At 42.9% G+C, this 15,000-nt stretch overlaps 1 protein-coding gene across 5 annotated transcripts in view; it reads left to right on the plus strand.

Moving 5' to 3' along the window:
* LOC110513552 (LIM domain-binding protein 1) overlaps window positions 1-13,969 on the plus strand; it is a 31,846-nt gene extending 17,877 nt beyond the window's left edge. Inside the window, exons 6-13 of one of the 5 annotated variants that reach the window (XR_005035429.1) lie at window positions 653-846; window positions 1,296-1,418; window positions 1,691-1,774; window positions 7,674-7,797; window positions 7,995-8,018; window positions 9,573-9,718; window positions 9,983-12,027; window positions 12,073-13,969. Coding sequence is in view for 4 of the 5 variants with exons in the window: in XM_036940065.1 (XP_036795960.1) it covers window positions 653-846; window positions 1,296-1,418; window positions 1,691-1,774; window positions 7,674-7,797; window positions 7,995-8,018; window positions 9,573-9,718; window positions 9,983-10,213 (926 nt within the window). In the remaining variant the exon portion in view is untranslated. Of the gene's footprint in view, window positions 1-652; window positions 847-1,295; window positions 1,419-1,690; window positions 1,775-7,673; window positions 7,798-7,994; window positions 8,019-9,572; window positions 9,719-9,982 lie in introns of all 5 variants that reach the window. The other 4 variants (XM_036940065.1, XM_036940066.1, XM_036940067.1 and 1 more) reach the window with 4 other exon arrangements.
* The last annotated feature ends 1,031 nt before the right edge of the window (window positions 13,970-15,000 follow it).

Consider the following 15,000-nt stretch of genomic DNA (forward strand, 5'->3'; position numbering starts at 1 on the left):
GGTTATGTACAGGAAGTACCAGTACTGAGTCATTATGAGGTAATTGAGGTAGCTATATACTGTACATATCGGTAGGGCTGAAGTGACTCGGCAACAGGATAGATAACAGACAGTAGCAGCAGCTTTGGTGGCGAGTATGAAAGTGTGGTGTCAGTGTGTGTGGGAATATATAGTGTGTGTTGGAGTGGAAGTATGTGTGGTGTCAGTGTGTGTGTGTGTGTGTGTGTGTGTTTGGGTGAGTGTGTGTTTGTTGGGGTGAGTGTGTGTGCATAGTCAATGCAAAAGAGTTAGTGCCAAAAAGTCATGATTGTAGTCTGTTTTGTAATGAATACGGCCAGTTTCCTGGACACAGACCACGCCTGGATTCTCTGTTGATCTGGCTGATTGGTTCAGGACCAGGGTTGATGTGATCTGGCTGATTGGTTCAGGACCAGGGTTGATGTGATCTGGCTGATTGGTTCAGGACCAGGGTTGATGTGATCTGGCTGATTGGTTCAGGACCAGGGTTGATGTGATCTGGCTGATTGGTTCAGGACCAGGGTTGATGTGATCTGGCTGATTGGTTCAGGACCAGGGTTGATGTGTGTCTGGGAAACCACCCTATGAGACTCTGTTGTTGTGTACTTACGCTCCACTGTTCTTCTGCTTCCTGTCTCCTCCTCCTCCTCCGCAGCGATTGGCCGGACGTTGATCCCGCGGTACTTCCGGAGTATATTTGAGGGGGGTGCCACCGACCTCTACTACGTGTTGAAGCACCCCAAAGAGTCCTTCCACAACAACTTCGTCTCGCTGGACTGTGACCAGTGTACCATGGTTACGCAGAACGGAAAACCCATGTTCACACAGGTGTGTGTGTGTGTGTGTGTGTGTGTGTGTGTGTGTGTCTGTGTCTGTGTCTGTGTCTGTGCCTGTGCGTGCGTCTGTGTCTGTGTCTGTGCCTGTGCCTGTGCCTGTCTGTGTGTCTGTGTGTCTGTGTGTCTGTGTGTCTGTGTGTCTGTGTGTGTGTGTGTGTGTGTGTGTGTGTGTGCGCGCGTGTGTGTGTGCGTAGGCCATGTCTTTCCTGCGGACACTATTGTAAACATGAGGGAGAATCCTAACATCACAATCTGCATTTGTAACTCAACTGAAAGAGTTCAGTGCATCTTCTATGTGAAAGTCTACACATGTAAGTCATGCTAGGATTCGGCACATAGTTGCTGGCGAATTGCTATCTTTGCGCGCAACCAATATTCTGAACATAACTTTGGTGATCTCCTTTTGTAGAAAGTGCAACCCTGACCTTTGACCCTCTCTAGGTGTGTGTGGAGGGTCGTCTGTACCTGGAGTTCATGTTTGACGACATGATGAGGATCAAGACGTGGCACTTCAGCATCCGACAGCACCGCGAACTGATACCGCGCAGTATACTGGCCATGCACGTGAGTTAAACACACACACACACACACACACACACGATACCGCGCAGTATACTGGCCATGCACGTGAGTTAAACACACACACACACACACACACACACACACACATGATACCGCGCAGTATACTGGCCATGCACGTGAGTTAAACACACACACACACATTCACCTGTTGTCTAATAGCGATGGTAGACAGATCAATACATGGTGTCCGACCTCTCGGACCCCTGACCTCTCGGACCCCTGACCTCTCGAACCCCTGACCTCTAACCCTACAGGCCCAGGACCCCCAGATGTTAGACCAGCTGTCTAAGAACATCACCAGATGTGGACTGTCTAACTCCACCCTCAACTACCTCCGAGTGAGTACACACAAACATCAACAACAACAAACATAGATCCCTACCTCCCAGTGAGTACACACAAACATCAACAACAAACATAGATCCCTACCTCCCAGTGAGTACACACAAACATCAACAACAACAAACATATATCGCTACCTCCCAGTGAGTACACACAAACATCAACAACAACAAACATATATCGCTACCTCCCAGGGAGTACACACAAACAACAACAACAACAAACATATATCGCTACCTCCCAGTGAGTACACACAAACATCAACAACAACAAACATATATCGCTACCTCCCAGTGAGTACACACAAACAACAACAACAACAAACATATATCGCTACCTCCCAGTGAGTACACACAAACAACAACAACAAACATATATCGCTACCTCCGAGTGAGTACACACAAACATCAACAACAACAAACATATATCGCTACCTCCCAGTGAGTACACACAAACAACAACAACAACAAACATATATCGCTACCTCCGAGTGAGTACACACAAACAACAACAACAACAAACATATATCGCTACCTCCCAGTGAGTACACACAAACATCAACAACAACAAACATATATCGCTACCTCCCAGTGAGTACACACAAACAACAACAACAACAAACATATATCGCTACCTCCCAGTGAGTACACACAAACATCAACAACAACAAACATATATCGCTACCTCCCAGTGAGTACACACAAACATCAACAACAACAAACATATATCGCTACCTCCCAGTGAGTACACACAAACAACAACAACAACAAACATATATCGCTACCTCCCAGTGAGTACACACAAACAACAACAACAACAAACATATATCGCTACCTCCCAGTGAGTACACACAAACAACAACAACAACAAACATATATCGCTACCTCCCAGTGAGTACACACAAACATCAACAACAACAAACGTAGATCACTACCTCCCAGGGAGTACACACAAACAACAACAACAACAAACGTAGATCCTACCTTGATACAGTGCCTTGCAAAAGTATTCATACCCCTTGGATTTCTTCTGTTACTCTGTTACAAGGTAAAATAGATTTAATAATAGATTTAATTGTAATTTTTTTTTTGTCAACAATCTACTCAATACTCTGTCAATTCTATTTTAAAGATGAATAAGAATTGGTTAACTAAAATATAGTCGTAGCCCCTTTGTTTAGGAAAGTGTAAATTCATTCAGGAGTGAAAACATGAAATGATACAATGACTGTGAGGTTAAAGTGCAAACTGTCAGCTTTATGTTTGAAATAGTAGTTTAACATAGTACTGATAGGTAGAGTAGTAGTTTAACATAGTACTGATAGGTAGGGTAGTACATAGTACTGATAGGTATAATAGTAGTTTAATATAGTACTGATAGGTATAATAGTAGTTTAACATAGTACTGATAGGTAGGGTAGTAGTTTAACATAGTACTGATAGGTAGGGTAGTACATAGTACTGATAGGTATAATAGTAGTTTAATATAGTACTGATAGGTATAATAGTAGTTTAACATAGTGCTGATAGGTATAATAGTAGTTTAACATAGTACTGATAGGTAGGGTAGTAGTTTAACATAGTACTGATAGGTAGGGTAGTAGTTTAATATAGTACTGATAGGTAGGGTAGTAGTTTAACATAGTACTGATAGGTAGGGTAGTAGTTTAATATAGTACTGATAGGTAGGGTAGTAGTTTAATATAGTACTGATAGGTAGGGTAGTAGTTTAACATAGTACTGATAGGTATAATAGTAGTTTAACATAGTACTGATAGGTAGGGTAGTAGTTTAATATAGTACTGATAGGTAGGGTAGTAGTTTAACATAGTACTGATAGGTATAATAGTAGTTTAATATAGTACTGATAGGTATAATAGTAGTTTAACATAGTACTGATAGGTATAATAGTAGTTTAATATAGTACTGATAGGTATAATAGTAGTTTAACATAGTACTGATAGGTATAATAGTAGTTTAACATAGTACTGATAGGTATAATAGTAGTTTAACATAGTACTGATAGGTATAATAGTAGTTTAACATAGTACTGATAGGTATAATAGTAGTTTAACATAGTACTGATAGGTAGGGTAGTAGTTTAACATAGTACTGATAGGTAGGGTAGTAGTTTAATATAGTACTGATAGGTATAATAGTAGTTTAACATAGTACTGATAGGTATAATAGTAGTTTAATATAGTACTGATAGGTATAATAGTAGTTTAATATAGTACTGATAGGTAGGGTAGTAGTTTAACATAGTGCTGATAGGTAGGGTAGTAGTTTAACAGTACTGATAGGTATAATAGTAGTTTAATATAGTACTGATAGGTAGGGTAGTAGTTTAATATAGTACTGATAGGTATAATAGTAGTTTAACATAGCACTGATAGGTATAATAGTAGTTTAACATAGTGCTGATAGGTATAATAGTAGTTTAACATAGTACTGATAGGTATAATAGTAGTTTAACATAGTACTGATAGGTATAATAGTAGTTTAATATAGTACTGATAGGTAGGGTAGTAGTTTAACATAGTACTGATAGGTATAATAGTAGTTTAACATAGTACTGATAGGTATAATAGTAGTTTAACATAGTACTGATAGGTATAATAGTAGTTTAACATAGTGCTGATAGGTATAATAGTAGTTTAATATAGTACTGATAGGTAGGGTAGTAGTTTAACATAGTGCTGATAGGTAGGGTAGTAGTTTAACAGTACTGATAGGTATAATAGTAGTTTAATATAGTACTGATAGGTATAATAGTAGTTTAATATAGTACTGATAGGTATAATAGTAGTTTAATATAGTACTGATAGGTATAATAGTAGTTTAATATAGTACTGATAGGTAGGGTAGTAGTTTAACATAGTGCTGATAGGTAGGGTAGTAGTTTAACAGTACTGATAGGTATAATAGTAGTTTAATATAGTACTGATAGGTAGGGTAGTAGTTTAATATAGTACTGATAGGTATAATAGTAGTTTAACATAGTACTGATAGGTATAATAGTAGTTTAACATAGTGCTGATAGGTATAATAGTAGTTTAATATAGTACTGATAGGTAGGGTAGTAGTTTAACATAGTGCTGATAGGTAGGGTAGTAGTTTAACAGTACTGATAGGTATAATAGTAGTTTAATATAGTACTGATAGGTATAATAGTAGTTTAATATAGTACTGATAGGTATAATAGTAGTTTAATATAGTACTGATAGGTATAATAGTAGTTTAATATAGTACTGATAGGTATAATAGTAGTTTAATATAGTACTGATAGGTAGGGTAGTAGTTTAACATAGTGCTGATAGGTAGGGTAGTAGTTTAATATAGTACTGATAGGTATAATAGTAGTTTAATATAGTACTGATAGGTATAATAGTAGTTTAACATAGTGCTGATAGGTATAATAGTAGTTTAACATAGTACTGATAGGTATAATAGTAGTTTAACATAGTACTGATAGGTAGAGTAGTAGTTTAACATAGTGCTGATAGGTATAATAGTAGTTTAACATAGTACTGATAGGTATAATAGTAGTTTAACATAGTGCTGATAGGTATAATAGTAGTTTAACATAGTACTGATAGGTATAATAGTAGTTTAACATAGTACTGATAGGTAGAGTAGTAGTTTAACATAGTGCTGATAGGTATAATAGTAGTTTAACATAGTACTGATAGGTATAATAGTAGTTTAACATAGTACTGATAGGTATAATAGTAGTTTAACAGTACTGATAGGTAGGGTAGTAGTTTAACATAGTACTGATAGGTATAATAGTAGTTTAACATAGTGCTGATAGGTATAATAGTAGTTTAACATAGTAATGATAGGTAGGGTAGTAGTTTAATATAGTACTGATAGGTATAATAGTAGTTTAACATAGTACTGATAGGTATTGTAGTAGTTTAACATAGTACTGATAGGTATTGTAGTAGTTTAACATAGTGCTGATAGGTATAATAGTAGTTTAATATAGTACTGATAGGTAGGGTAGTAGTTTAACATAGTGCTGATAGGTAGGGTAGTAGTTTAACAGTACTGATAGGTATAATAGTAGTTTAATATAGTACTGATAGGTAGGGTAGTAGTTTAATATAGTACTGATAGGTATAATAGTAGTTTAACATAGTACTGATAGGTAGGGTAGTAGTTTAATATAGTACTGATAGGTATAATAGTAGTTTAATATAGTACTGATAGGTAGGGTAGTAGTTTAATATAGTAATGATAGGTATAATAGTAGTTTAACATAGTACTGATAGGTAGGGTAGTAGTTTAATATAGTACTGATAGGTAGGGTAGTAGTTTAACATAGTACTGATAGGTAGGGTAGTAGTTTAATATAGTACTGATAGGTAGGGTAGTAGTTTAACAGTACTGATAGGTAGGGTAGTAGTTTAACATAGTACTGATAGATAGGGTAGTAGTTTAATATAGTACTGATAGGTAGGGTAGTAGTTTAACATAGTACTGATAGGTAGGGTAGTAGTTTAACAGTACTGATAGGTAGGGTAGTAGTTTAATATAGTACTGATAGGTATTGTAGTAGTTTAATATAGTACTGATAGGTAGGGTAGTAGTTTAACATAGTACTGATAGGTAGGGTAGTAGTTTAACATAGTACTGATAGTTAGAGTAGTAGTTTAATATAGTACTGATAGGTAGGGTAGTAGTTTAACATAGTACTGATAGGTAGAGTAGTAGTTTAACAGTACTGATAGGTAGGGTAGTAGTTTAACATAGTACTGATAGGTAGGGTAGTAGTTTAATATAGTACTGATAGGTAGGGTAGTAGTTTAACATAGTACTGATAGGTAGAGTAGTAGTTTAACATAGTACTGATAGGTAGGGTAGTAGTTTAATATAGTACTGATAGGTAGGGTAGTACATAGTACTGATAGGTAGGGTAGTAGTTTAACATAGTACTGATAGGTAGGGTAGTAGTTTAATATAGTACTGATAGGTAGGGTAGTAGTTTAACAGTACTGATAGGTAGAGTAGTAGTTTAACATAGTACTGATAGGTAGGGTAGTAGTTTAATATAGTACTGATAGGTAGGGTAGTACATAGTACTGATAGGTATGGTAGTAGTTTAACAGTACTGATAGGTAGGGTAGTAGTTTAACATAGTACTGATAGGTAGGGTAGTAGTTTAACACAGTACTGATAGGTAGGGTAGTAGTTTAATATAGTACTGATAGGTAGGGTAGTAGTTTAACACAGTACTGATAGGTAGGGTAGTAGTTTAATATAGTACTGATAGGTAGGGTAGTACATAGTACTGATAGGTAGGGTAGTAGTTTAACATAGTACTGATAGGTAGGGTAGTAGTTTAATATAGTACTGATAGGTAGGGTAGTAGTTTAATATAGTACTGATAGGTAGGGTAGTAGTTTAACATAGTACTGATAGGTAGGGTAGTAGTTTAATATAGTACTGATAGGTAGGGTAGTAGTTTAATATAGTACTGATAGGTAGGGTAGTAGTTTAATATAGTACTGATAGGTAGGGTAGTAGTTTAACATAGTACTGATAGGTAGGGTAGTAGTTTAATATAGTACTGATAGGTAGGGTAGTAGTTTAATATAGTACTGATAGATAGGGTAGTAGTTTAATATTGTCCCCTGATATTGCCGTACAGCTTCCACCTAACAAACCTTTCATATCCAGGGGAGTTTCTGGACAGGCCTAAAAACTAGAGTACAACATTAGACTGAAGTCCACTGTGAAGGACATGTTATCGTGTGAAGAGAGAGTCTTGTCTTTCGTGTCATGAATAATTCACACCTGGTGGTAATTTCCACTACACAAAGAATGGTTGTCTTGTCTCTCTATCATCTCAAGTCTCCCTCCCTCCCTCCGTCATGTGTCTCTCCTGTAGCTGTGTGTGATTCTGGAGCCCATGCAGGAGCTGATGTCCAGACACAAGACCTACAGCCTCAGCCCCAGGGACTGTCTCAAGACCTGTCTCTTCCAGAAGTGGCAACGCATGGTGGCCCCGCCAGGTAACACACACACACACAACGTGCAGGCACACACACACACACACACACACACAAAACGTGCAGGCGCACACACACACACAACGTGCAGGCGAACACACACAGGCAGACAGAACGTGCACCCACATGCGTGAACGCGTGTACACACACACTCCTCCTCCCTAACACCAAACTCTCCCTCTCTCCCCCCTTTCCCCCAGAGGAGCCGGAGAGGCAGGCTCCCAGTAAGCACACACACGCGCGCACATACACACAACCTCTCACACACACATCAAGATTGGGTTCCGGGTTCCAAGACTGCACACACCTCTTCACCTCCGTCCTAACTCTGTCTCCCGCTCTCCTTTCTCCTCCCCAACTCTACCCTCTCCTCTCTCCTCCCCAACTCTACCCCCTCCTCCTCTCCTCTCTCCTCCCCAACTCTACCCACTCCTCCTCTCCTCTCTCCTCCCCAACTCTACCCCCTCATCCTCTCCTCTCTCCTCCCCAACTCTACCCCCTCATCCTCTCCTCTCTCCTCCCCAACTCTACCCCCTCATCCTCTCCTCTCTCCTCCCCAACTCTACCCCCCCCTCCTCTCCTCTCTCCTCCCCAACTCTACCCCCTCATCCTCTCCTCTCTCCTCCCCAACTCTACCCCCTCATCCTCTCCTCTCTCCTCCCCAACTCTACCCCCTCCTCCTCTCCTCTCTCCTCCTGAACTCTACCCCCTCATCCTCTCCTCTCTCCTCCCCAACTCTACCCCCTCATCCTCTCCTCTCTCCTCCCCAACTCTACCCCCTCATCCTCTCCTCTCTCCTCCCCAACTCTACCCCCTCATCCTCTCCTCTCTCCTCCCCAACTCTACCCCCCCCCTCCTCTCCTCTCTCCTCCCCAACTCTACCCCCTCCTCCTCTCCTCTCTCCTCCCCAACTCTACCCACTCCTCCTCTCCTCTCTCCTCCCCAACTCTACCCCCTCCTCCTCTCCTCTCTCCTCCCCAACTCTACCCCCTCATCCTCTCCTCTCTCCTCCCCAACTCTACCCCCTCATCCTCTCCTCTCTCCTCCCCAACTCTACCCCCCCCTCCTCTCCTCTCTCCTCCCCAACTCTACCCCCTCATCCTCTCCTCTCTCCTCCCCAACTCTACCCCCTCATCCTCTCCTCTCTCCTCCCCAACTCTACCCCCTCCTCCTCTCCTCTCTCCTCCTGAACTCTACCCCCTCATCCTCTCCTCTCTCCTCCCCAACTCTACCCCCTCATCCTCTCCTCTCTCCTCCCCAACTCTACCCCCTCATCCTCTCCTCTCTCCTCCCCAACTCTACCCCCTCATCCTCTCCTCTCTCCTCCCCAACTCTACCCCCTCATCCTCTCCTCTCTCCTCCCCAACTCTACCCCCTCATCCTCTCCTCTCTCCTCCCCAACTCTACCCCCCCCCTCCTCTCCTCTCTCCTCCCCAACTCTACCCCCCCCCTCCTCTCCTCTCTACCCCTGCATCCTCTCCTCTCTACCCCCCATCCTCTCCTCTCTACCCCCCATCCTCTCCTCTCTACCCCCCCATCCTCTCCTCTCTACCCCCCCATCCTCTCCTCTCTACCCCCGCATCCTCTCCTCTCTACCCCCTCCTCCTCCACAACTCTACCCCCCCATCCTCTCCTCTTTACCCCCATCCTCTCTCCTCCCCAACTCTACCCCCTCCTCCTCTCCTCTCTACCCCCCATCCTCTCCTCTCTACCCCCCCATCCTCTCCTCTCTACCCCCCCCCTCCTCTCCTCTCTACCCCCCCTCCTCTCTCCTCTAGCTGAACCAGCCAGACAGGCCCCTAATAAGAGGAGGAAGCGTAAGATGTCAGGCGGCAGCACCATGAGTGCCGGAGGAGGAACCAACAACAACAACAACAAGAAGAAGAGTCCAGCGAGCAGCTTCCCCCTGTCCAGCCAAGTACCAGTAAGTAGCAGTCAAATCAATCACGTGTTTTAGGAAGCGCTTTTTACATCAGCAGTCACAGTGTGTTGCAGTTACGTGGTCTAAAACCTCAAAGAGCGAGCAAGCTACACCCCTATCTTTGTAATGATGTTATCTCCCTCCCCTTTAAGATGTGATGGTGGAGGAAAAGCCCACCCTGATAGGAGGGGAGCTAGCTTTGGTAGTAGTAGTAGTAGTCGTCTCCTCCCCCTATCTCTGTAATAATGGTTTCTTCCTCCCCCAAAGGACGTGATGGTGGTGGGAGAGCCCACCCTGATGGGAGGGGAGTTCGGGGACGAGGACGAGCGCCTGATCACGCGGCTGGAGAACCAACAGTTCGACGCGGCCAACGGCATCGATGACGAGGACAGCTTCAACAACAGCCCCGCGCTGGGCGCCAACTCTCCCTGGAACAACAAGGCCCCATCCAGCCAGGAGAGCAAGAGTGACAACCCTACGTCTCAGGCCTCACAGTAGAGGAGGGGAGGGAGGGGAGGGGCTTCCGTAGTCTTAAAGGGGTTTCCTCTCCTTGTGGGTGTGTGTCAATTGTCTGTAGTGGCTTCCTGACTGTTCTTATGTTTTCCTCTTAAAGGGGCAATCCGCAGTTGAAAAAATAACTTAGTGTCACCTCTACTTCCTGTTTTAGTAAAAAGCTGAGGGATGGGCCTGGAGAAGTGTAACCACTCTAAAATTCATAGACCGCTATGGGTACAAGGACTGACCATCCAAGATATAACAAACATATATATATATAGTTTTAAGCATGTTTTGAGGCTATACTGTTTTTCATTAGATGGTTACAGAGTAAACCACATTGATATTGTGGGTTGTGACGGGGTGCGTCAGTTGAATTAAGCCCCTGAGACAACAGGTACATATCATTCATTCAGAAGTCCAAAAAATGGCTGTAGGGACTACGGATTGCCCCTTTTTTAATAGGGATTTTTATCTTGGCCTGTGGAGTAGACGAAGGATCCCACTGGTTGATAAGAGGTTACCTTTCCCTGTCTACCTTCCTACATCAGTTCTGATATGAGAGCTTGGTAGGTGACAGGAAATGACTGAGAGCTATTACTTATAGGGGCCTCCAGACCTGGCTCTCCTAGCTGGTCTTTTAAGGAGAGACCTGAGGAGAGGGAAGACGCTTGGGACAGTTGAGATGCACCCAGGTAGGGGTGCAGGAAGGGGTGGTGGGGTAGGGAGAGGGCGGGGGAGGGGGACACATCTACCTTCAGAAGAATCATGGTCACTAGATATGGAGTCTTAACTCTGGTCCACTCTGCTGCTGCACTGTGTGTGTGTGTGTGGCTGTTACTTGGTCAGAACTAAAGCCTGGACTGTGCCAAAGCTAGCGGACCGGAGTTGAGATCCAATCAGTTTAAAATGCTTTCTCACACACACAGACACACACACACACACACACACCATTGAAGGAGTACTGATCCAACCTTTTAACAGATAACAGAAAGCATTTAAACAACAACATTTTAGAGTTTTCTACCAGTCTCTATTTCCCTAGAATGTTTTTATTTTATTTTCTACTCCTGCATTTCAAACCTACTTTTTATTTCTTCTTTTTTACCGACGATATTCAGAAGCTAACAGACCAAGGAGCCAGAAAACAGGACTATTCTACCCTCCCCCCTGACAAAATATATTTGGTCTGTTTTAATATCTTTTATGTTTTAAAGAGAAATAATTGTGGATGTTTTTTGAGATTGATTTTCTCCTGGTTTTTCGTGTATTTGTGCTTGTATATTTAAGGTAGTAGCAACGTCCTGTACGACTGTATCCCAACTTAGAGGTTCCTGAAGACATTCTGATCTGATGGAAAGAAATGAAATGAAAAAGAAATGGACAAAAAGAAGGAAAAAACACATGAACCTCTTGACCAATCCCCTCTCTCCATTTACATCTCTTAACCAATCCCGTCTCTCCATTTACATATCTTAACCAATCCCGTCTCTCCATTTACATATCTTAACCAATCCCCTCTCTCCATCTACATCTCTCAACCAATCCCCTCTCTCCATTTACATCTCTCAACCAATCCCCTCTCTCCATCTACATCTCTCAACCAATCCCCTCTCTCCATTTACATCTCTCAACCAATCCCCTCTCTCCATCTACATCTCTCAACCAATCCCGTCTCTCCATTTACATCTCTCAACCATTCCCCTCCATCTACATCTCTCAACCAATCCCCTCTCTCCATCTCTCTCTTTCTCTCTCTCTCTTTACAGTGTCCATCCTGATCATAACAGTGACACCTCTCTCTCTCTCTCTTTAGTGTCCTCCTGATCATAACAGTGACACCTCTCTCTCTCTCTCTTTAGTGTCCTCCTGATCATAACAGTGACACCTCTCTCTCTTTCTCTTTAGTGTCCATCCTGATCTCTTTTCTTCTTTCTTTTAAATGTTTTTAACTTGTGTACATTCATTTATAAAACCCTGGGGTACAGTCACCATTGAGAAGACAAAACCCTGGGGTACAGTCACCATTGAGAAGACAAAACCCTGGGGTACAGTCACCATGGAGAAGACAAAACCCTGGGGTACAGTCACCATTGAGAAGACAAAACCCTGGGGTACAGTCACCATGGAGAAGACAAAACCCTGGGGTACAGTCACCATTGAGAAGACAAAACCCTGGGGTACAGTCACCATTGAGAAGACAAAACCCTGGGGTACAGTCACCATGGAGAAGACAAAACCCTGGGGTACAGTCACCATGGAGAAGACAAAACCCTGGAGTACAGTCACCATTGAGAAGACAAAACCCTGGGGTACAGTCACCATGGAGAAGACAAAACCCTGGGGTACAGTCACCATTGAGAAGACAAAACCCTGGGGTACAGTCACCATTGAGAAGACAAAACCCTGGGGTACAGTCACCATGGAGAAGACAAAACCCTGGGGTACAGTCACCATGGAGAAGACAAAACCCTGGAGTACAGTCACCATTGAGAAGACAAAACCCTGGGGTACAGTCACCATGGAGAAGACAAAACCCTGGGGTACAGTCACCATGGAGAAGACAAAACCCTGGGGTACAGTCACCATTGAGAAGACAAAACCCTGGGGTACAGTCACCATGGAGAAGACAAAACCCTGGGGTACAGTCACCATGGAGAAGACAAAACCCTGGGGTACAGTCACCATGGAGAAGACAAAACCCTGGGGTACAGTCACCATGGAGAAGACAAAACCCTGGAGTACAGTCACCATGGAGAAGACAAAACCCTGGGGTACAGTCACCATGGAGAAGACAAAACCCTGGGGTACAGTCACCATGGAGAAGACATGTTTGCATCTTCAAGTTCAGCAGATTTATTTTTTTTCATTTCATTTTTCTATTTATTTTTAATGAAATATCAGATATACGTTCTGTGTCCCCCCCCCCGGTTACACACTCATCCTAAATGTACACTACTATTAGCAAATAAGCTAACGATCTACTGCTGTTTAAAAAGTCTGAACAGACAACCTGACATCATTCATCCACCCATGTGTCCCAAATGGCACCCTAATCCCTATCGAGTTATGGTCGAAGGTAGTGCACTACATACAGAATAGAGTGTCATTCGGGACGCAGCCCCAACTAGTTATTAATGTTTACCTGAAGTCGTAAGGGTTGTATGTATTTCCAATACCTGTGTTGTATAGGCTTGATCTGTAATATTGAGTCTGTTGCGCATGTGTTTGGTAATACCTTCAATTCTCACAAGGGGGCGCTGTTAGAGTATCACAAATAAGACCATTCCATAACTTTATACATCCAGTTCAACCATGTGCAGTGATATGATCTGCCCCCCCCAAAGCACCCTATGTAGTGCAGTACTTTTGTTCAGGGCCAATATGAGAACAGGGGGCCGTTTGGGACATGGTCCTTGTTATTTAGTTCTGTAAATGTTGTTCCAGCTCTGTCAAGTACATTTTCAGTACAGCTCTGGCTGTAACAGAGAGAATATGTCCCAAATGGCACCCTATTCCCTACATAGAGCACTACTTTAGACCAGGACCCATTGGCCCTGGTCAAAAGTAGTGCACTATATAAGGGAACAGGGGGCCATTTGGGATGCAAGCCTAGAGAAAGGTGACTGGTACCCTAAACCAACCCTGTAGAAAAAGCCTTGTTTGATATTTTGGTTAGTTTTTTTGCCCTTGATACTTATTGATGAATTAATTAATGTATGGTACCAATAAAAATATACATTTTCACTTTAAAATGAACATTGCGTTGGGACTCTTATTTATTACTCTTAGGGACTTTTATTGTTGTACATGTGTATCTGATGCTCATGCCTTACAGTCTATTTGAAAAATGCTCATCCATTTCATGAGTTGCTTTTGCCCCCCCTAACAGAAATACAACAATTTATAAGATTTTACTGAGTTACAGTTCATATAAGGAAACCAGTCGGTTGATATAAATTCATTAGGCCCTAATCTATAGATTTCACATGACTGGGAATACAGATGTGCATCTGTTGGTCACTGATAACTTTTTAAAAAGGGTAGGGGTGTGGATCAGAACCAGCCAGTATCTGGTGTGACCAACATTTGCCTCATGCAGCGCAACACCTCCGTCGATCAGGCTGTTGATTTTGGCCTGTGGAGTGTTGTCCCACTCCTCTTCAATGGCTGTGTGAAGTTGCTGGATATTGGCAGGAACTGGAACACGCTGTCGTACACCTCCATCCAGAGCATCCCAAACAGGCTCAATGGGTGACATGTCTGGTTAGTATGCAGGCCATGGAAGAACTGGGACATTTTCAGATTTCAGTAATTGTGATTAGATCCTTGCGACATGGGACCGTGCGTTATCATGCTGAACCAGGAGGTGGTGGCGGTGGATGAATGGCAGGACAACGGGCCTCAGGATCTCGTCACGCTGTTTCTGTGCATTCAAATTGTCATCAATACAATGCAATTGTGTTCGTTGTCCGTAGCTTATACCTGCCCCCATACCATAACCCCATCGCCACCATGGGACTCTGTTCACAACGTTGGCATCAGCAAACCACTCAACCACATGACACCGGGATTCATCTGTGAAGAGCACACGTCTCCAGCGAGCCAGTGGCCATCGAAGGTGAGCATTTGCCAACTGAAGTTGGTTACGATGCTGAACTGCAGTCAGGTCAAGACCCTGGTTGAGGACGACGAGCACGCACATGAGCTTGAGACGACTTCTGACAGTTTGTGCAGAAATTCTTCAGCCGTCCTGACAGTTTCATCAGCTGTCTAGTTGGCTGGTCTCA

Source organism: Oncorhynchus mykiss, chromosome 13 (assembly GCF_013265735.2).
Source record: "Oncorhynchus mykiss isolate Arlee chromosome 13, USDA_OmykA_1.1, whole genome shotgun sequence".
In the NCBI taxonomy this organism is placed as follows: domain Eukaryota; kingdom Metazoa; phylum Chordata; class Actinopteri; order Salmoniformes; family Salmonidae; genus Oncorhynchus; species Oncorhynchus mykiss.